This window comes from Typopeltis vanoorti, chromosome 1 (assembly GCF_054136105.1).
Source record: "Typopeltis vanoorti isolate ZY-2024b chromosome 1, IOZ_Tvanoo_1.0, whole genome shotgun sequence".
Lineage (NCBI taxonomy): Eukaryota > Metazoa > Arthropoda > Arachnida > Uropygi > Thelyphonidae > Typopeltis > Typopeltis vanoorti.
In genome coordinates, this window is record NC_143549.1 from 119,398,720 (window position 1) to 119,420,842 (window position 22,123).

The 22,123-nt window shown below is 35.0% G+C and overlaps 1 protein-coding gene across 1 annotated transcript in view; it reads right to left on the minus strand.

Annotated features, from left to right (window-relative positions):
• Window positions 1-6,367: 6,367 nt before the first annotated feature.
• LOC150110354 (uncharacterized) overlaps window positions 6,368-22,123 on the minus strand; it is a 152,663-nt gene continuing 136,907 nt past the window's right edge. Inside the window, exon 7 of the mRNA XM_090393200.1 lies at window positions 6,368-6,684. Coding sequence (XP_090249326.1) covers window positions 6,639-6,684 — 46 coding nt within the window. The 3' untranslated portion in view covers window positions 6,368-6,638. The remainder of the gene's footprint in view (window positions 6,685-22,123) is intronic.

Below are 22,123 nucleotides of genomic sequence, written 5' to 3' on the forward strand. Positions count from 1 at the left end.
ATTTCATCAAGAAATGAAAAATTCCATCATTTCTTGATGGAATTTTTCATTTTATGGAGGGCAGAGAAAGGACAAGAGGGCATCCTTGGAAAACAAGAATGAACGCAATCAAGAAAGGGGTGAGATCCAGACTTTTCTCTCAGAGTGGTGCATGACTGGAATGGATTGCTATTGAATACTGTGTGTGCAAGTAGTGCGAATGACTTCAAGAACAAGTATGACAGCTGGTGCCTATAATAACAAAAAAACAAACACAAAAGCTATATTTAGAATAAGAAAGAGTTTTCACAGACAGATCTAATTCCTTGTTTCGCAAAGCATGAAATGCATACCTCCAGGGATAGAGCAGAGGCTTTTAGGGAATACAGGGTACTTTTTTTTTTTCATTTTGATCACTTTTTCTAATTTTTATTTATTTATTTTTTGCTGTATTGTTGCAAATCAGTAGAGGTTTACTCTGTAATTAATTTTTCAGTAACTAAAAAGGAAGTTTCAAACAAAATGTGTCTTTTGGCATATATTAACTAACTTTTGTCACAGCTGTATCTGGTTGATGGCATATCACTTTCCAACCATGTGGTTCAAACTGTTTGCATTAAAAGTTTAAATTCAAATAGTTTGAACCATGTGGTTAGAACTCTCTTCTAAATTTTGGAATCACTTGCATCTCAAATTGTAACAGCACTCAGTGATTGTTTCACCACCTGTGTGTACATCTATACATGTTTAATCATGTTTGTGTTATGAATTGTCTTCTTGAGGTTTTGCCTCCATCTCTGAATAAAAACAACAAATATAGAGCTGGATTTCATCAAACTAACTCTTCCCATTAGACACAATTTCATTTGTGTTATTAATGTTTTTTTTATTAAAAATTTAAAATTCATAATTTTTGTTTCTACTGTATGTATGTTGGATTTGTATAACTAAAAAATATTAATTTTTTAGTTAAAAAACTGGTAATCAAAGTTGTTTGGGAAACACTGATCTATTGATTAAGTCATTGTGAATATCACTACTGTTCTCTAATACATATGATAAGAAATTAAGTGATTCATATACAATTGACTGTGCCTTTTACAGACACCATTATAATGGTGTCTGTAAAAGGCACAATGCTATTCTAGAGGAAATTCACTATAACAAACTATTCATGCAGTCTCTACAAGTCTGCTAAACTAATAGTTGACTGTACATGTATTTTTTGACTTCTAGAAGATTTAAAAATGGCACACCATATTAATGAAATTAAAAAAAAAATTGATTTAATAGAGATCCAACTATTATATTAATGCATCATAGATGCAATTAGGTGGGTAAATTTCATTGCCAATTTCAGGTGAGAGTCTACCACATTTACCAAGGAATGAAAGTGGCTTGAAAAAAGTTAAATATTTGGTCTAAAACACACACACATACTTTTCAGTTATTGGGGAGGGGTGAAAATCATAGCACATATATATCATACCAATGTACTACAGGGTGCTGAAAGACTTTAAAGTCTTTCAAGAGTCACATTAAAAAAATATAAAAGAAAATTTAAATCACTTCCTTCTTTTCAATCAAGTTTTTGAACTCTTTTTTGCATCTTTAATAACAATAATAATATTAAAAGTTTTACATTTTAATTTTAATCTGCATATATTATTATTTGTCACTTCCAGGGAGTTCAAAGACTCAGTGAGGGAGGATATAGTTCATTATTGTGTGTGAATAACAGTTTCACTTTCAAAACACACTGGGAATGCAGTACAACATAAAATTCTGATGTAGAATAATTTGTGTGTTAAGTACATAATGAAGGAGTCCAAGTTCTGTATGTTTAATTTTACATATTATAAAAAATATTTTTCTCTCTTCATAATGAATATGCTATTGCAATGTGGCTGTAACCTTCATGAATTCTCAAGAAATAATAAAGCATATCACATTGCTTAATTAGAGTTAACTCTCCCAACAGTGAAATTGTAGAGACATTAGAAATAGTCATAATGAATAGTCTGACATAGTGAATCTCCTTTAATACAGAATTGTGACTAATGGGCCTTTGATTGGAACTTTCAGTAGTTTGTAATAGTATGCATGAGTTTGTAATGAGCATTAGCTATAATGAAAGATGAATGCATTCTTACATAACACTTTTAGATTTTTTTAAAAACAACTTGCTTTCACGGTGATATATTTAAAAAAAGAAAAGAAAAGAAAAAGTTATATTTCCTGTGTTATAAAAGAGATAAAACATAGAAAAATTGAACTTCGGTTCAAAGAAAGGTAATGTTCTGACGGTATCCTTGAAATAAAATTCAGTCTATGGTATTATTATTACCATGGACTGAATCAGTGATTTCCAAGTTGAAACCAAAGTCACTCTATTCAGAGCAGAATATATATCTTATAATACACAAAAAACCAATACTTAAATATGATAGATAAGGCAATTTATATTACTCTATGTTATTATATCACATTTCATTAATGTTATTTTCTTTCATGGCTTTCTAATATGAGTTAAATATATCTTTGAAATGATTTTCAAAGATGTCTACTTAATAACAAAATTCTCAAGCAACATGATATTTTTTCAGTAGTATGCAAATAAAATTTTATAATTTCCACATGCTTTCTATAAAACTATATTAAACTTATTAATTCATTCCTCTTTTAATTTTTATTCTTAAACCTTTCGATGAACAAGATGAAATAAGACAAGGTAAATCCAAGAGCCATATGAAATCAGCATGACAAGAGTAGCAAACCAATCTGTATACAAGTATGACACGATTTGATTTCTTATCCCTACCTAAATGAAGAAGAGATAATCTTCCTGCCACATACACACCGATTCAAAGAAATGTTTAGAATTTTTAAACACTATGGACAAGGGAAAATTAAACTAATGATTTATTTGTTCCTTTACCAAATAACTTTAAAATGAATGCGAGGTAGAATCCTCGAAATGCAAAATCAACAGGTATATGACATGACTCAACCACTAACTCCCTCCTTTTTATTTTATTTGAATAATGATAATTTTAAATTAAAATATAACAATAAATTAAAAGAAAAAAAAGGTAGAATATGAAATACTTGTGGAAAGGCTTAGGCATTGGTTATGCATTTTTACTAAATAGCTTAAGGAAATTACAACGTATACTAGGATATACATTAAAATAAATTTTAATACACTTCCAATATTTCGGCAACGTCATGTTGCCTTTTTCACAGGAACTTAAAAACAAGACACGTGCATGCAAGCACAACACAGTAAATGAGGATGAAGCAGGAAGCTATTCTTTCTCCTAAAAGTCCTGATGATGTCCCATAGCGGGCAATGTTGGTATTCTTGGCGATTGGGCTGAAGGTCTTCTGATGTAGGTTTCCCAAATTTGGAGCATTCTTATGCAACCAAATTTGTTGAGGTTTGGATTGTTTCTTAGGGCTGAGGCTGATTCCATGAAATGCCTTTCGTATTTGAATTTACTATGGTGTATTATCATGGCTTTCTTCCACTGTATTCTATGGCAGGTATCCAGCGCATGGTCTGTAAGACCAGAGTGGCTGTATTGGTGAAACCGGATGTAGTCCTTTTGTGTTCTGAAATTCCGATATCAGCTGTCCTGCCTGTTTGGCCAAAGTAGGACAGCTTACAGCTGCAAGGGACCTGGTATACACCAGGTAGGTCTAGGGAGGAGGGGGGGAAGTTGGTCTTTAGTAGAGCGGATAAGGGATGCCAATTTTTTATATGGTCTGTAACAAGACATTAAGCCATGTTTTTTTTTTAGGATTTTTGTAATTTTTTCTGAGGTGCCTCGGATATAGGGTATGGTGATGGATTTAGAGTAATCCTTGTTGTGGGGGGGGTGTCATTTATTGGTTTCAATATTTTTTTTGGGGGGGGGGGTTGCCATTGGCTAAGAAAGTGTGGAGAATGTGGTTTAGTTTCTGTGGTTGGGGCATTGTCATTTGAACAGATAAGTTTAGCCCTGTTGTGTAGTGTCTTAATGACTCCATTGTCTCCAAGTGTCTTGTTTTTAAGTTCCTGTGAAAATGGCAAAGTGATGTTGCTGAAATATTGGAAGTGTATTAACATTTATTTTGATGTATATCCTAGTATATGTTGTAATTTCCTTAAGCTATTTAGTAAAAAAGAATATGAAATACTCTGCTGAAAAATCACAGAATTGTTTCGTTAAAAAGAAATCACATATATGCAGTTTGTCCCAGAGGAAGTTTTATTTAACTTCTTTAAATACAGCTTTCCTGAATACTTCGTTATTCTTTTTATAGCACGTAAGCTTGCCCATGAAAGGCTGAATACCTATGGTATAAATATATATAATCAGGAATTCTGCCCTAAAAGTCAGAAATATATGCTCCTTGCATTACACAAAAATAATTTTCTACTTTTTTTTGAGTGTTACAAACATTAATTAGTGGGTTTTCAAACAACCTACTATGCATTAATTTAGGATTATGCTGAAGCAACTAAGACAATGAGAGGTGTATAATTATATCTACCAATTTCAGGTGTTCTATAGCAATTTTGTCTGTTTTGTGAAGAAAAATAATCTGCCATCTTTACATAAGACCAACTAACTCACCTTCACCTGAAAAGTTCTTTTCAATTTTTCTTTTATCCTAGATGGATTGAAACTGGATCCCTCAACCAAAGGAAAGATATCATTCTTCAGACTAATGAAATAAGCACACACCCAAGAGGATTCTAAAACTCTTTGTCTTGGATTCTTACACATTATAATATGAAATCCTAACTGGCAGCTTTTGTTGCCTTATATCTGGACAATTATATTTATTGCTCAACCCTTACCTCTCCTCATCCAGAATGTTTTTTTTTGTTTTTTTTTAATGAATAAATATAAAACAGAGTACAAAACTAATAACCCCAGATTGTGAACCACCTCATCTTATCTTGCATAATGAATCATGCCAGTCATTGATTTTCAACAACAAAATAACAGCTAATCCAAAATTTTAATTTCACATTCATTTCTTAAAGAGTTAATGGAAAGAATATCTTCCAGTCATTAATCACATATCTTTCTCCCAAAGATATATGATTACTGAAAATGTAATAAAATTAGAGCACATCAGTTTTCAATAAGTCTGAAGTCTTTCTCTGAAAACAATAATAATACACTATTTACAAATAAAAGAATGGACTGAAGAAATTTTGTAGGACAAATTAAAACTTGAATGGACATATCGACTTTGACTCTCAAATATAAGTGCATAGTTTGCATTCTTTGACTAGAAGTTAGATCTGCTGAACTATCACTAAATCAAAAGATTCAATGCAAAAATTCCTTGACTAGGTGATAGATCTGTTTTTAATTGCAAATTTAAATGCATTCTCTGTGCTATTAACAATATACTTTTTCAATATGTCCTGAGGTATGCTGATGTAATTCTGAAAATGGCTTTTAACAGAAATTATATTTCTAAACATTTTAAGGCTATGTCAATATAAAGAAATTACAACAAGACAAGCATAATTTACTTTGATTTTAATATGAATATTTTAAGCTGCTATTAATAGCAAGCAAAATTTTCGGAAAAAAATACTGTTCAAAAGTACGTCCTTTTAAAATACTGAATAAAAATTATTTAAAAAAATATGAAAACTTAGTAATAAACCAAAAATAAAATATATGCAAAATATTCAAAAATATCTAAAACACAGTAATGACTAATGATTAGTGACAAAACTTACCAACAGAATTATTTTATGTGTATGTGTGCATGTGCTGAGTGAGTGAGACCAGTGGCAAAAAAAAGAATAATAAATAAATAGCTACATTTTAGCATAATAAATGAATTTAATTCATTAACAAAAATATGCTTTGATATGTACTATATTATCAATGAGATATCTTGCATCTGACTGTTTGAATATATAAAATTTTACATCTAATAAGAATTTAAATATATATATATATATATATATATATATATATATATATATATATATGAATTAAAATAAAATAAAAAAACATTTCTTTAATAATTACTGATAGGATATTTACTCATACTGGAGTAAAGAATTTAGTCATATTTTTACTACAGCAGTATTCAAATACATAAATTAAGTAGGGGAAAGAAAAATCATTATGGTGAAACATGCCACCTGCAAGAACATTTTAATTTAATATATGAATGTGAGCACTCTTTGAAATTTAAAAGAATACTAGATCAGTAATTTTCTTATTTAAAATATGAATTTATATTATGATTTTATTTTAAATGGCAAGAAAATATATAAACATTGCTATTAAGATTAAAATGTACTAATCTAATGGGGTATTCTTTACAGATCATTACAGAGAAATGAAGTGACATGAAGGAAAAGTATGTGCAGTGAGATGACACATATATACATCTTGATATATAAATTACAACAGCAAGTTAATAACGAAATGTGTAGCATGATGATGATATGATTCATAAATAATTGCACAAATAAATTAAATGAATATATATATATATATATATATATATATATATAAAAAAATTTGAAAATATTACACAGAAAAAACATTAACCCTCAAATGTTGAAATAAGTACACATTTTATGCATGCAAAATATTTGGCACATTGGTTGCTTTTTTAAGCTAAACCATTTACTGCGAAGCCAGAGTGTGTTGCTGCAACCCGTCCTCTTCATCACTAAAAAATAAACAGACATTGTCAATTTGTAATAGCATTTCACATAATAACAAAATGTACAGATTTCACTAATATTTATAGTGTTCAAATCCATTCTTACCATTCTAGTCTGCTAATCTCTCAGTTACCTGATATATTTTAAAATTAATTCGACATTAGTCAGTTTAGAGTATAAATAAAAGCGACAATAAAAAAAAAAAGGTGGCTTTAATTTATATCTTATAATACACATACATATATATATATATCTCATAACTTATATTTATAATTAATATCATTGGCAATTAAAATATAATCATTGAGATTATGTCAAGTTCTTGTATTAAAAAAAAAAAAAGGGTGGAAGATACAGGGTGATCAAAATTAAAGTATCAATGTTTAAGGCCTTCTGATGAGCCACCCAGTGATCCAAAAGTTTACAGGAATATATTGTGTGTCATGCAGAAGCAATATAGCTCCAAAATTCACCACCAGGGATGTGCTGTATGATAGTACAGCACCCCCCACCCCCGTTAGTGAATTTTGTACTCAATGTAGATACAGTAATTTTTCTGTGTGTAAGAGGGAAAAAAGAAACATTAGCATAAATAATACATTTTCATTCACTTCCATTATACATTCAAAGGCTGTACCATTCGATGTGTTGCCCTTCATGGTATGCAACAAACTGCAGCCTTTGCATAGTGTATTCATGGCAGAACACAGCTGGTCGGGACTGATGTTGCACACATGCCATGTTATGCTGTCTTTCAGCGCTGGCAAGTTATCAGGATGATTGAAGTTTTTTCACTTGGCTATGCTACCAATTATATATTTGGTTTAATCCTTTATCCAAGTATAAGCAAACAAAGTTTGTGCCTGAAGTATTTTCAGGACTGGAACAACTTGTGGTAAAAGTGGTATAAGTTCTGATCACTTGCCTCAGTATCCTATAATGCAAAGCACATCTCCTTGCAGACATGTATAATACTATGCATTAAGGGAAGGGTCACTAACCAGACCGGTTTCAACCTTTATTGAGCTCTCGTCAGTGGGAGCCAGACCCAGAGGTGGTGATACTAAGGTGGAAGTAACGCAGAAGTCATATCACCATATACCAGTTGCGAAAAGGTGTCAACATCTTATTATTAAAATTCTCTGGATTAGAGATAGCTGACGGAAGTTTTTTTCACTTGGCTATGTTACCAATTATATATTTGGTTTAATCCTTTATCCAAGTGTAAGCAAACAAAGTTTGTGCCTGAAGTATTTTCAGGACTGGGTCTGGCTCCCACTGATGCGACCTCAATAAAGGTTGAAACTGGTCTGGGTAGTGATCCCTTTCCTTAATGCATAGCATTATAAATGTCTGCAAGAAGATGTGCATTGCATTATGGGATATTAAGGCAAGTGATCAGAACTTATACCACCTTTACCACGAGTTGTTCCAGTCCTGAAAATACTTCAGGAGCAAACTTTGTTTGCTTACACTTGGATAAAGGATTAAACCAAATATATCATTTTTATCAGGATGATCCTGATAAACCCTGTCTTTGAGAAATCCCCCAGAGCTAGAAGTCACAAGAGGTCAGATCAGGGGGAATAAGGTGGCCATGCAGTGGGAAATGCATGGCTGATCATTCTGGCTTCCATGAAATGTTCTTGACTAATGTATGGAGGGGTCCTATCCTGCATGAAAATGACTGAATCCATGAACAGGCACTACTGTAGTTGTGTCACAATAAAATTGTTTATTATATTGTGATACCTCTCATCAGTAACTGAGCAGGTCACAGGACCCAAACTGATGAATGTCCTCAAAGAAGCATGGTTCAATAATAAACGAAGCTGTAAACCCATGCCAGACAGTAACTTTGGGTGAATGCAAAGGAATTTGTTGGATTGCATTCAGGTTTAAGCTCATACCTACCCAGCAATTGTGGGTATTCGCAGCTCTGTTAAGGTGAAAAGTGAGCTTCAAAAATCATCCACAGTCACACAGTGTCCAACTCTATTGAGCAAGGAATGTTAAAGCAAATGTCAGTCAACTTTCAAAGTCCTACGGGTGCAACTCCTGTATCAGGGTAATCTTGAATTGTAGAAATGCAGAATCTTCAATAGAATTTTCCATGCAATTGTGTGAAGCACATCTTTGTATCTCGATATAGCATGTGCACTACATGAACCAACGCTGTTATTCAGCCTGATCCACAACGGCAGTAGCAACTTCATTCACTTGTAGCAAACTAATTGGTCTGCAACCTCTGCCAGGTCTAACTTCCAATGATCCCATTTCAACTAATCATCTGCTGCAGAGCACATGGAGATAGTTGACCTCATCGACATTTGTTCAGGTGATGAAATTCACTGAGTGCAGAAACAACATTGCAATTGTTTAGGTAGTATAGCTTCACGAGCAAAGCACTTTGTAGAAAGATTAGTGCCATCATTATGGATGGTATTAACAACTAGAATGAAGGGAAAAATCCATGTCCATCTTTTTAAATCCTCCTGACACCTGCCGAGTTGAGTGATATGCAAATACCATGCATTTGGTGTTTACAACACCCCTAGTGGTGATTTTTGGAACTCTTTCCCTCAGATAACATTTCCACATGAAGCAAAATGTATTCCTGCAAAGTTTTGCAGCATTTGGATGACTGAGTGGTGCTCCATAAGACCTTAAACATGGATACTTTAATTTTGATCATACTGTTATTCTAAAAATAGCAGAATGATCAAAATTTTATTAGTAAATTTAATAAATGAAACTGGGTTTGTAATCATAAATATGCATAGAAATATATAATAGGTTTATAAATATGTTATAAAGAGGTATAATTTAATTAAGATTGCAGATATTTCCACAGAACACTCAGTGACAATATCTTTGAGTTGAAAAGATGGATTCATCTGGGATGTGAAGAACATTTAAAACAGCCTTTCAACTAAAGGTGAGACACTTAGTCTCATAACAAAGCGACAGGTTTTTCTTCTAGAAAATTGGTTTCTTCCTTACACGGATAGATACAACAGATTAGGGAGGTAAGATCAATCACCCTATTGATATACAAAGGTTATAAAAAACTAAGTTAACCTATAGTAGCCCACTGCAATAATATATAAAGAAAAATTAAATAGAATTACAATTGATTTGTAAGATGTCTGTGGGATTCAAAGCTGTTTCACAACATTAAATAATTAATGGAACTAGAAGTACTTTATAAAGAAGAGAAACTCACTAGATTCAAAAACTATTATTATTATTAACACCTAAATTATTATTAACACTAAAAACTATAGAGGTATAAGCATGCTAAATTCCTGTTACAAAATATATAGCAGAATTTTAAACAGCAAACTAATGAAATATTCCGAAAACTTTATTTTAGAAGTACAGAATGGATTTAGAAAAGGACGATCATGTATAGACCCAGCCTTTTGCCTAAAATTATTAATAGAGAAAAGAAGAGAATACAATTTAGAAACACATTTTGCTTTTATTGACTTTGAAAAAGCATTTGACAAAGTTAAAAGCATTTTATTTAACATATTAAAACAAAGACAAATACCAAATAATATCCTAAAAGCTATCATAAGTATATATGAAAATAATCAAATACAAATAAGATTAAATCATGAGCTGTCATATACGACAGAGATAAACCAAGGGGTTCGATGTCCCCTCTCAGCAACCTTTTTAATATTTACCTAAATGAAATAATATAAAATGGAATAAAAATTTCCATCAGGGTATTAAACTTTCTCCTACTGTGAACTTAAGCACTCCCCTTTCTGCTGATGACCAAATAATAATTACAAATTCTGAAGATAACTTACAGAAAGTTATTTTAGATCTAAATGAGATAACCAAAGATTATGGTATATGATAATATCAACAGAAAATCAAAAACTATGGCCTTAAAGGACAAGATCCAGCAAAAACTAAAATAGTAATAGATAACAAGATCTTAGAACAGGTGAATTCATTTAACTACCTATGATGTATGATCACATATGAAAATGAAAAAGATATAAATGTAAAAATTGCAAAATATTTAAAAATGACAGATGTAATTAACTCTATATTTAAACCAAACCTAGTTCAAAAACAAACCAGACTAAAAGTATACAATACATTAGCCCTACCAGTCTTATGGTATGGAAGTGAAATCTGGACAATAAAACAAAAAGACAAAAATTAATAACAGCAGAAATGAAGTTTATGAGAAAAACTGCAAAGTATAGTCTATTTGATCATAAAAGAAATGAAGAAATTATGAAAGAATTAAACCAAGAACTAGTAATAGAAAAAATTAAAAAATATAAACATAAATGGATGGAACACGTTCAAAGAATGAAAACAGAAAGATTACCAAAACAAGCCTTAAAATACAAACCATTAGGAAAAAGAAAACCAGGACGTCCTCTTAAACGATTCAATGATGACTTCTAAGACCGGAACAGGCCATGCTAGGCCAAAATCCTTGATATGCATGATGATGATGATGATGATTATTATTATTATTAACACCAGACCTCCATGGAGTCAAAACACTATCACAGAAAGTAAACGCTTACATGCAATGCCCATCAAACCATGCTTTAAACTCATTCAATGTATCTGCACCCACTGCAAAGTCAGGCAAAGTATTCCATTGACAATTGAAGAAGGTTCTTTGCAGACTGCAAAGAACCTTCTTCCTATGTCCAGGACCATACCCTCCTTATAGAACTTCCAGGTATCTCTCCCCCTGCTCTACCCCTTCCTCCACTCTATGAAAAATCTCCTCTACATCAATCCAGCAACAACCCCCACCCCGCAACAACCTAAATGTCTCAATTATATCCCCTCTCTTCTTCCCATTCACAAGGTCTTGCACACTGCATTACCCAAATCTGTCCCCATATCCCACATCTCAAAGGCCAGTTACGACCCTAAGAAATTTAAACTATTAACTTGTTCAATGTAGGTTTTTTTTTTAATAAAAATCAGAGACTGTGGAAATAAATCATATTTTAGAAATGAATTTGAACTTATGGCTAAAACAAATTGAGGAGACTATTAACATGCTGTGTTTCACTGATGTCAGAAGGAAGGGCTAGAAAGAAATGAAAAGCCCTTCCAACAAATGAAATACAGCATAGTGACAATGAAGTTCCATTATATTTAATGTAGTAAAGTGTAAGGTTATGCATTTTGGAGCAAAAAGATTACCAGTTATGTACCATACTGATGGGATTGTACCCAGAAATTTGGAGATTTGGTGGATAGGGAGTTGAAATTCACAGGGCATATTGCAAAAGTGACTATAAGAGCTCACAGGATTACCTGGTTATTGAAGAACACCCTGACATACAGAGATAAGTAGGTTATTATTCCTCTTTATAAGGCCTCATCTGGGTAACTGTGGATAAATCTGGTTGCCTGCGTTTCTTGGAGATGTAGATGAGAGAGAGCAGATTCAGAGGTGAGCAACTAAGATGGTGGCAAGACTGTGAGCTCCATATGAGGAGAGATTGAAGATTTGTAGGTTACAGAAGCTGGTTGATCAGTGGATAAGGGGGGGGTAGATACAATAGAGACATAAGTTGCTTGGGGGGGTTATAGGATTGATGTGGATGAAATATTTCAGTACATGAATTATGTTTGGGAAAACTAGAGGTCACCCGTGGAAATTGAGTAAGAGTGTGGTTAGCAAGGGAGTGAGGACTAGATTTTTTGCTTGAAAATGAGTGGAATAGATTGCGAGAGTCAGTTGTGGTGTGCTTTGTTGATGAATGATTTCAAGGTAAAATATGACAGATATTGTATAGGTACTGATAATTGTTGATTAATATTTTTGAAATGGACCTCCTGCAATGAGTCTATAGACTCCACGAGTGCTTATACATGGACAAAGAAATTAGCGCACCAAGAAGGAAGCATAGGATTCAACTGAAATTTTATTGGTGTAATGATACAAGCGAGGTGATGCACATGATGGCAAAAACAGAGCTGAAGGACGATTACAAAGGGATCTGTGGTATGCAATCCGGTCATCATCAATAGTGCATTGCATTGCCTCATGCGGCATTACATGCTGCAATACGGTCCAGCATGGTGGCGAACAGATGCCTGATGCTGTCCTGCGGCAGACTGGCCCACGCGTGTTAGATGCTGTGCTCCAAATCCCGGATATTGTAGCATGGTGGGAGCTGCCGTTTCAGCTGCTCCCAAACATGCTTGATAGGGGACAAGTCCGGGGAGCAGGCAGGCCATGGAAGTGTCTGTACACGACATAGGCTGGCTTGGGCAACCCGAGCCATGTGCGGACGGGCATTATCATGCTGATATAGTGCTCTTGGTAACCCAGTCACAAATGGAAGAATGTGGGGCCGTAAGATGCTGCTGCCTCGTCAATGCGGCACATGCCACTATGAGGGATAATCGGCTATCATAGGCTATGGCTCCCCAGACCATAATGCCTGCAGTGCGGGAGGTGTGGCGATCGATAGCGAGGTCGGGATTGTGTCCTTGACCAAGGGTCCTCCACATCCGGACATAATGATCATCTGTCTCCAAGGCAAAGTGGCAATCATCGCTGAAGACCACACATTGCCAGTCTGTGGCGTTCCATGTCGCTTTCACCTGGCACCACTGCAAACAGAGTCGGCGATGTTGTGGTGTTAATGGGTGCACACGTAAGGGGCGCGATTGTAGATTCGCCTCCGCGAGGCATCGGGAAATGGTTCATGGGCAAACTGGAGCCCCTACATCTGCCTGTATAGTGGATCGAGTCACCGTGGGATCCCTCCGTGCTTGCCGAACGATCCGTCGATCCTCTCTAGCGTTGGTCCTCCTGATCCAACCGGTGCCGCTCTGCCATGTGGCAGTGCCGGAACGTGTCCACAGCTCCCAACACTGTCGGATGGTATGGTCAGAACGGTTCATGTGCACGCCTATACAATGTGCTAACCACCCTCCGGTTTTCAGGCCGATGATCATGCCTCTGTCAAAGTCCATAAGTTGCTTAAATCAATGTCTCTGGCGTCTGCCCGGCATTATTGTCACTCAGTACTCTAGCTTGCATCGGCCAGTGCTTTTCGCTTTAATCGGCTATCGACTACATGCTGGCTTTATAAGGCTGCCGGTTCATGCTTGCAGTGCCACAGTATGAACAAAAGAAGCAAAGGCATTCTATGCCTTCTGAAACCTTAGTCCAGCCATGGTACTAATATAACGCAGAACACTTTTCCTGTAATTAATAGATTAATGGAATAAGTTTTCACAGAAGTCTAATTTGCTTTAAATTAAGAGAAGGCTGTGCTGCTAACAGAGCACTGGCCAAGACTTTTTTGTTTTCTATGTTTAAAGTGAGTGAGTAGACTATAGTGTGTGAGAGAGAGAGAGAAAGATAACCATATAGATTAAAAAAATAATAATAAATAAAATAAAAACACTCGATATAAATTATGAATCGTACAAAACTGGAAAACTATATTTAAATATGCTTTATAAAAATCAATACTTTTTTGTTATTAGTAATGATTTTAAAAACACCCCAAGAATTGTCATAAATATTAAATTTCTTCTTTCCAAGATTTTGCATAATTTATTTATTTGTCCCAACTTCAAAATTCAACTTCTCAGTCTTGTCCTCTTACATTTTTACTTAGGTCTATAGCTCGACATCTTTTCTAGAATTCATCTCTCTTCCTATGTCTCCATAAATTTCTTCCATCTTGTTTTGATCTTTCCAGCATTTACTGCCGGCCTGGTTGGCCAAGTGGTCAGCGTATCTGCTCTCCAGCTAAGAGGCTGTGAGTTTGAATCCTACCTAGGACATGGATGTTTGTGATTGTCTTTCACCTTCATTACTCCTGGAATAAGGAGTACAAAGCTATTCTGTAGGGATTTTCGGTTTTGAATGCTGCCATGGTGAAATGCAGGCCTACACATGAATGTAAATCATTATCATCGGCAATCACCAGAATATTTAGCTCCAGTGCTTTTTTTCTGGAAAAAAAAGGTGCCGGTACTCACCATGAAGATGATTGTAGGACTGTGTCTTTAATTTTTGCAGAGCTCAATCCCTTTGAACTTCATGTTCTTCTGACTTTGAAGAAAAATACTGTAGTACACACCAGGATTTTCAATTCTTTCTTCAAAAAATTGAACTGTATTCTTTATCTTCCTGTTTGCTTTGTACAAGTCAATATTTCTTTCTTGTAAATCTAGACTTAGTTCACTAAGTTCTTGGAGAGCATTACACATAAGGCCCAAATCAAGAACAAATTCACACATGATGCCATTTTTCTTAAAAGGCCCTCATAAAGAAAACTATCTGTTTTGATTCTTCAGCTGTCTTCTATTGCCTCCAGAAAGTGATGGACAAGAGTTTCAAAGTCTTGCCACACTGCAGAAACAGTGTGACAGCTAGATGCAACCCAGCAAGTGCTTAAAATTCTGCCAATTTTAAGAAGTTGACATTCTAGAGTCGCTGCAAATTCCTGTAGTTCCCTAGTATTCTTAGGTGAAGCTTGATAATGATCTGATGGTATAGTGTGTTCAGGAATGACAGGGAGAATAAAATGGGAGGGGGGTATTGTTGATGATAGCTGATGAGCTGCAGCCAAGGAGAATAGAAGTTGAATTGCAGGATAGAGAAAAGAGATCATGTGAGGCCATTTGGTGTGAGATTGTGGCTAGCAGAACAAAATATACAATTGGGTGCTGCTATAGACTAGGTGATGGAAAAGATGGTGGTGACAGTATGCACAAGCAAATAGAAGAAATGAGTGGAAGGAGGGTAATTATTATGGGAGATTTCAACTATGGTCGCATTGATTGGAGTGAGGAGAGAACACATGGGAGGAAGGAATTGGATTTTATGTGGTTATTAAGGGATAACTATCTGCGACAAAATGTAATGGAAAATACTAGGGGTCAGAGAGTGCTTGACCTAGTAATTAAATCTGAGGATTTGGCTGTAACAAATATGACCACATTGCCACCAATTGGTGAGAGTGATTATAGGGTCTTGACTTGGGAGGTGGCTAAAGGTGTGGAATTTACAATTAAGACAGGGTACATGTGGAATTATCGGGCTGGAAAGTACGATAGGCTTAGGAGTTTGATTGGTTCAGTGCCATGGCATGTACAACTGCAAGGACTAGAAGTTGATAGTGCATGGAAGGCAGTTAAGAAGTGTATGCATGAAGCAATGGCTGACTGTATACCTAGAGTCCGAATAATAAATTAAGTAGAGGTTAAATGGATGAATAACACCATTAAGCTTGAGCTGCAAAAAAAGAAATAACTATGGAGGGAATTTAAGGAGAAAGGTGACCGGCAGGCACACGAACGGTATAAAGCGCAGGCCAGAAGGGTAACGAGTGTGGTAAGAAAAGCAAAAAAAGATTACAAAACATTGGCCATGCGGGCTAAAGAGAATCCTAAACAGTTTTTTCGATATGTTGCAAGTAAAAGGAAAAATGTATATGGCAGAATGATTTTAAAGAATGCCGATGGTAGGGAGGTAACTGAATCATTGATATAGTTGAGTTACTGAGTGAGCACTTTGCAAGAATATATCATCCAGGTGGTGACATTGCAGAAACGAATGAACCAGTAGATTATACAGGAATTGTGGCGAATGAAGTGGAGGTGAGTAGTCTATTTCATAACCTCAATGTCAATACATCTGTAAGATTGGATGCTATACCAGCTTGTGTCGTACAACGGCTAAAGAATTGTCAGTACCCTTGATCATTTTGTTTAATTTAATTTAATTTGGGACTAACCCAGACCCAAGAGGGTGGAAAGAGGGGAAAATAGTTCCACTGCATAAAGGTGGTTCCAAAATTGCTGTTGTAAATTACTGACCGATTAGCATATCAGGAATCATTGTCAAGTCTTAGAGAAATTAGTCAAGGAAAAAATACAGGATTGGATAGATGAAAATGGGATATTGTATGGGGGACAACATGGTTTTGTGAAGGGTAGATCATGCCTCAGTAACTTGCTCACGTTTTATAACACAGTGACGGCTGAACTGGATAAGGGTGATGGATTTACAGTGATTCTACTGGACCTTGCCAAGGACTTTGACAGGATACCACATGGAACCCTAATCAGTAAACTGGAGCAGATGGGGATGGATACAGGGTTGGTGAGATGGATAGGAGGGTGGTTGATGGAGAGATACCAGAGAGTGGTTTATTCAGGAGTGGAGTCTAAAAGATGGCTTGTGACTAGTGGTGTGCCGCAGGGCTCTGTTCTTGGACCACTGCTTTCCATTTTGTTCATCAATGATATAGGTAAGGATCTGAGAGGAAGTGTTCACTTCTTTGCTGATGATGCAAAGTTGGGTAGAGCAATTGTGAGTGCACAGGATGTCAAAATTTTGCAGGATGATTTGGATAGTTTGGAGGACTGGGCTAGGAAAAATGGATGTCAATTTAATGTGGAAAAGTGTAAGGTTATGCACTTTGGAGTGAAAAGAATAGCAGCAGTATATCACATTGGTGAACCGTACTCCAGGAGATTGATGAGGCCAGGGATTTGGGAGTGTTGGTGGATAGGGAATTGAAGTTTAGGGGGCACATTGCAAAAGTGGCTAAATCAGCTCATCAAATCACTTGGCTTCTGAAAAATACTTTAACATGCAGAGACAAACAAGTTGTTGTTCCTCTGTATCGAGCCTTGATAAGACCTCATCTGGACTACTGTACCCAGTTATGGGCACCAGGGTTTCTTCGTGATGGGGAGGAAGTGGAGAGGATCCAGAGACAAGTGACCAAGATGATAGCAGGTCTGTGGAATGAACCTTATGAGAATAGGTTGAAGATTTGTGGGTTACAGAAATTGGTCGATAGGTGGAAGAGGGGTGATATGATTGAGATATTCAAATTACTGAAAGGTTTCTATAAGATTAATCCAGAAGATATTTTTGAAAATAGGACTGGTGGTGGGAGGACTAGGGGCCATGCATGGAAGCTGGGCAAGAATGTGGTTGACAAGGGTGTTAGAGCTAGGTTTTTTACTTGGGGAGTGGTGAATGAGTGGAATAAGCTGCCAGAGTCTGTTGTGGGTGCTACGACCGTGAATGAGTTCAAGGCAATTTATGATAGATACTGTGTGAATGTCAAATAGTTGTTCTTGACATGATGTTAGGGCCTCCCTCAATGAGTCTGTCGACTCCTTGGAGTTGCACGGAATAATAATAATAATAATAATAATAATAAGTCACATAAAGTTTGTGTATGAAACTCTTAAACCGATTCACTCCTGCCACATTGTTCACTGTGTCACTAACAGACAATTCAAGGCTATGGCTAGCACAATGCCAGAAAATAACACTAGGAAACTTCTCTTGCATTCGCCCACTTACACCATTATGCACACCAAACAACACGGCAGCACCATCACAAGTTACAGACAATAAATATTCCTTTAAGCAATCTTCAGATAATCCTAAACACTCAAGATGACTAATTAAAGAGTTTAGAATCCCTCTAGCAGTTACATCTGATAATTCGATCAAATCTAGGAAAAGACTAACAGGAGAAAAGTTCAGGAAGAACTACACGACTAATAATAATCAAGGTTGTCGTGTTACTCACGGTTGTTGATTCATCAATAAGTAACGATAGTTTATTCTTGGAGTCCATTATATTGTCTATTAATGTTTTTCTCATTTCATTTACGACGTGGCTCACAATGTTAATGCAAGCATGCAGAATGAAGAATATATCCCATGTCTAGGCAATTAAGTTCCTGTAAATTTATTTCGTCATCAAAGTTGTTAAATGATTGATTTCTCCTCGCAACTTTGTAAGCAGTTCGAAACACTTTTCCTGTCGTGTTTATTTTGAGGCAAAATATTTAGGAAAACTTTCTCTAATGTTTCGTTTTTTCCTTCAGATTTTATTTTTTGGCATGCTTTGTGCGCTGCACTCTCTTTATGATCACAAATTTTTTTTCTAAATGACATTAACTGTTCTTTTCAAGATTTTCCAAAATAACTGATTTTATCATTTGCTCACTCCGCTGAAATTTTCGTTCTCATGTGTTTATCGACGGCAAGGCTTCCAACATCATAACACACTTTACAGCCCAACGTTTTATTCTGGACATACAGGCACTCGTTTCTCTCGCAGAAGTCATTTCTCTGCAAAAGTGTCCAACATTCGGGCCAATCATTATCAGAATCTGCTTCCCTTTGACTATGTGGTCTTGGTTTCGTGATTCTCTTCACCAAGTGCATTTTCAGTGAAAGTCTTCTGTTTTACAGGATCACAAGTAGATTCAACAATTTCTGCTTCTTCAGCCTTCCTTTTTTTACTCATTGGCATAAAGTAACTACTTATTTTACTCATTTTGAATAATGATTGCACTGATTTAACTTAGATTAATTCAAAACTCAAGTGAACACCTGCCTGTTGCAGAGTGAATATAGAACTGATAAACTGATATTGGAAGTAATCGGAAGTGAACACAACTTCCTGTTTCTGGTTGCATACCAACCTATGAAACGGGAAAGCAGGCAACTTATGAGTAATCAAACCTGAAAATTCAATTCGTGAACACAGTACCATCTACCGGAATATTTACAGCACATTTTGCTGTCAATAAATCACAAATTTTTAAAAACTTAAGAAAAAAGGTGCCGGTACTGCATACTGCCAGAAAAAAAGCACTGTTTAGCCCCATTCTAATATCTGAATTTCTTAATATATCACAAAGCAAAGGCTTTAATTATGTTTGTATGTTTGTAATATTGTTTTATTTCTAGTTCACAGCATCACTTAGGATCTTCATGTGTCATCTATGCAACAATACCAACAAGCAAGATTAGGATTTTCAATTTTCATATATAATCATTTCTCAATAAAACAAGAACTATAATAGAAAACCTACTGTAACAAATTACTGAAATTTGTTACATTTTAACCAAAAGAAGATCTTTAGCTTCTTTTTTCTTGAATTGTGACTTTCTGTTGTCCATTGAAAAAAATTATTCATTTTTTTTTCATTAACCACCCAAATGACTACAGAGATAAAATATATCAAAAATATGATTCATATCTATATTATATTTATAATATCCAAAGATTATATTGACTTCAATGGAAACTTTGCATCCATGTAATTATGGACATATATACACCCATCCATGCCAGTAAAGTGATTAGATCAATTGCAGCTGCTTATTTATATTCTCTCTACACATATACACAGTCCAGTCAAAATATTATTATTATTATTACATCCTTCATAGAGTGAGCAGTCAGAGTAACATGATGTTACCCTGACTACTCTGTAAAAATGATTGCACAATAAGTTCAGTTAACTAATTTATCAAGCTTGCTTTTTATAGAGGTTTTCAGACATTTTATAATAGAAATTATAAACATTATAACGTTATAGAAAAATTATAAACATTATAGAAATTATAATAGGGATTTATTTTATTTTAAAGTGCATTAATTAAGTCCTATTGAAAGTTATATGTAAACCCAAAGAGAGGGGATTAACCTAGATTAGTATGATGAATCAGCAATAACAAATGTTCACAAAGTCTTGCAAATAAGAAATAAGTATCCCAAGATAGAGATACTTGAATGGAGGGGGCCAAAGTGACGCCATCCTGCCGATGGGTAATTCCAGACACTGTAATATTGGAACAAAGGATTAGAAAAGACATTTAAGAGGACTGAGACTGGACAGGAGAAAGACTTTTTACTTTTGTCTCTTAATTTCCCTATTTCGGAGGACCCAGTTCCAGGTGTGTGGAAGTAAGGCTCTTGCTAGGAGGCATGAACCTGCCAGGAGAATGCGACTACCTGCAGACATAACAGGGATTTCGGTAGATCCTTCCAGTAACCCAGTGAGGAATCGCACAATAGTCAAGTGTGGTCTCACCAATGTTTTATACAGTGGCTCAACCACTTATCCTTACATGTTAGTCTACTTCTTATCATAGCAGAACTACAATATGCTCTCCAAACTTCAGTTCACTGCCACCCATCACTCCCAGATCTTGAATCTCATCCACCTCCTCCATCAGGCAATGCATTCCAAGCTCATCCCATTCTTCATGATAAGTAGATATTCTTCATGAAGATTATAAGTAGTCCTTTTGCATTACCATGTAAAACAGCTACTTATCATCTTCTTACTCACTACTTCCTTTCACACCTTCCAGGAAAGACCTCCTGACTTGTCAACAATGCATATAAAAATAAAATTAAAATTAAAGGAACTTCAACTCTCACCACAGCTATAACAAAAATTATTCCATTATCACAAATTACTGAAAAGTCCTGATCAAAATTCATAGGTACAATGTTATGATAAAAGGATTTCACTATAACAATGCATGTATCACAAACTATTGCTGTGGTCCTTATGAGTTTGCCACAGTGAGAGCAACAAGCCAAAAAAGTCACAAAGAATAGAACTATGAGTATACTATTAGGATTTTTATTTATTTACTTATTTTGAAAGTTTACAGCAAAATTTTATTGGCATACATAGGTATACTGTTGATTTTTTTGGCAGATTAGCCATTTTGCTGAACCAGCAAAGGTCTCGTAATAATAATTCATTAGTACATCCCTGAAATACTTACATTGTAGTATGTATTTCAGAGATATATATACAGGTATATGAATGACACACGTTTATAAATGAAAAGCATAAATGAAAACAGCTTTATTATTTGCTGTACTTACAAAGAAAGATTAAATCATGTCAAGTATTGCCAGCATTTTTATCAGAAGAATTATCAAACATGAACACAAATCAAACTTATGTAGCATTTCTTTAGTGTTGATGCTTGTATCTTCTCATATAGCAGTAAATCAAAGCATATCTTTTATACTAAATTCTTTAATAAATATTTTATGGATATTTATTAAAAAATAAATATCTGTACAGGCTTGCCAGCATTTCATTTTGATATTTAACAAATGTTTCATTAAAGTGAGTGATTTAGTAGTCTTCACAGAGCATAATATTCCTTGGTCTTGAGGTTGAATAAGAGATGTAAAGTTGTGGCAAATACACTGTAAAAAATTTTTTAAAAAATTGGAGTTCAGCACTAGGATAAGCTGAACAGTTGTCCAGATTTAGAATTTTACAATATTCCAGTGGCTATGGATGTGCAACGTACTCGAGCCTCACTAAAAAACTTGTGATGAACCTGTAAGTGTAATCGCAGTAATACTCTAGCCATTATTATTTGCATGGAGTACATTTTAATGCCTTTTTAAGATCCTGGGACATTTAATTCTTCCTATCAACTGCTTACATCAGTACATGAGTTTGAGCACCACAGGATAGTAACAATATCCTTGGATTATCTAAATTCTGTCTGGTCCCTTCTTCACCTTAATGCCTTTCATAGTATGCATCCAGTATAATGCAGTTTCATCAGCATTACACATTGATCAGGACTAAGGTGATCATCAG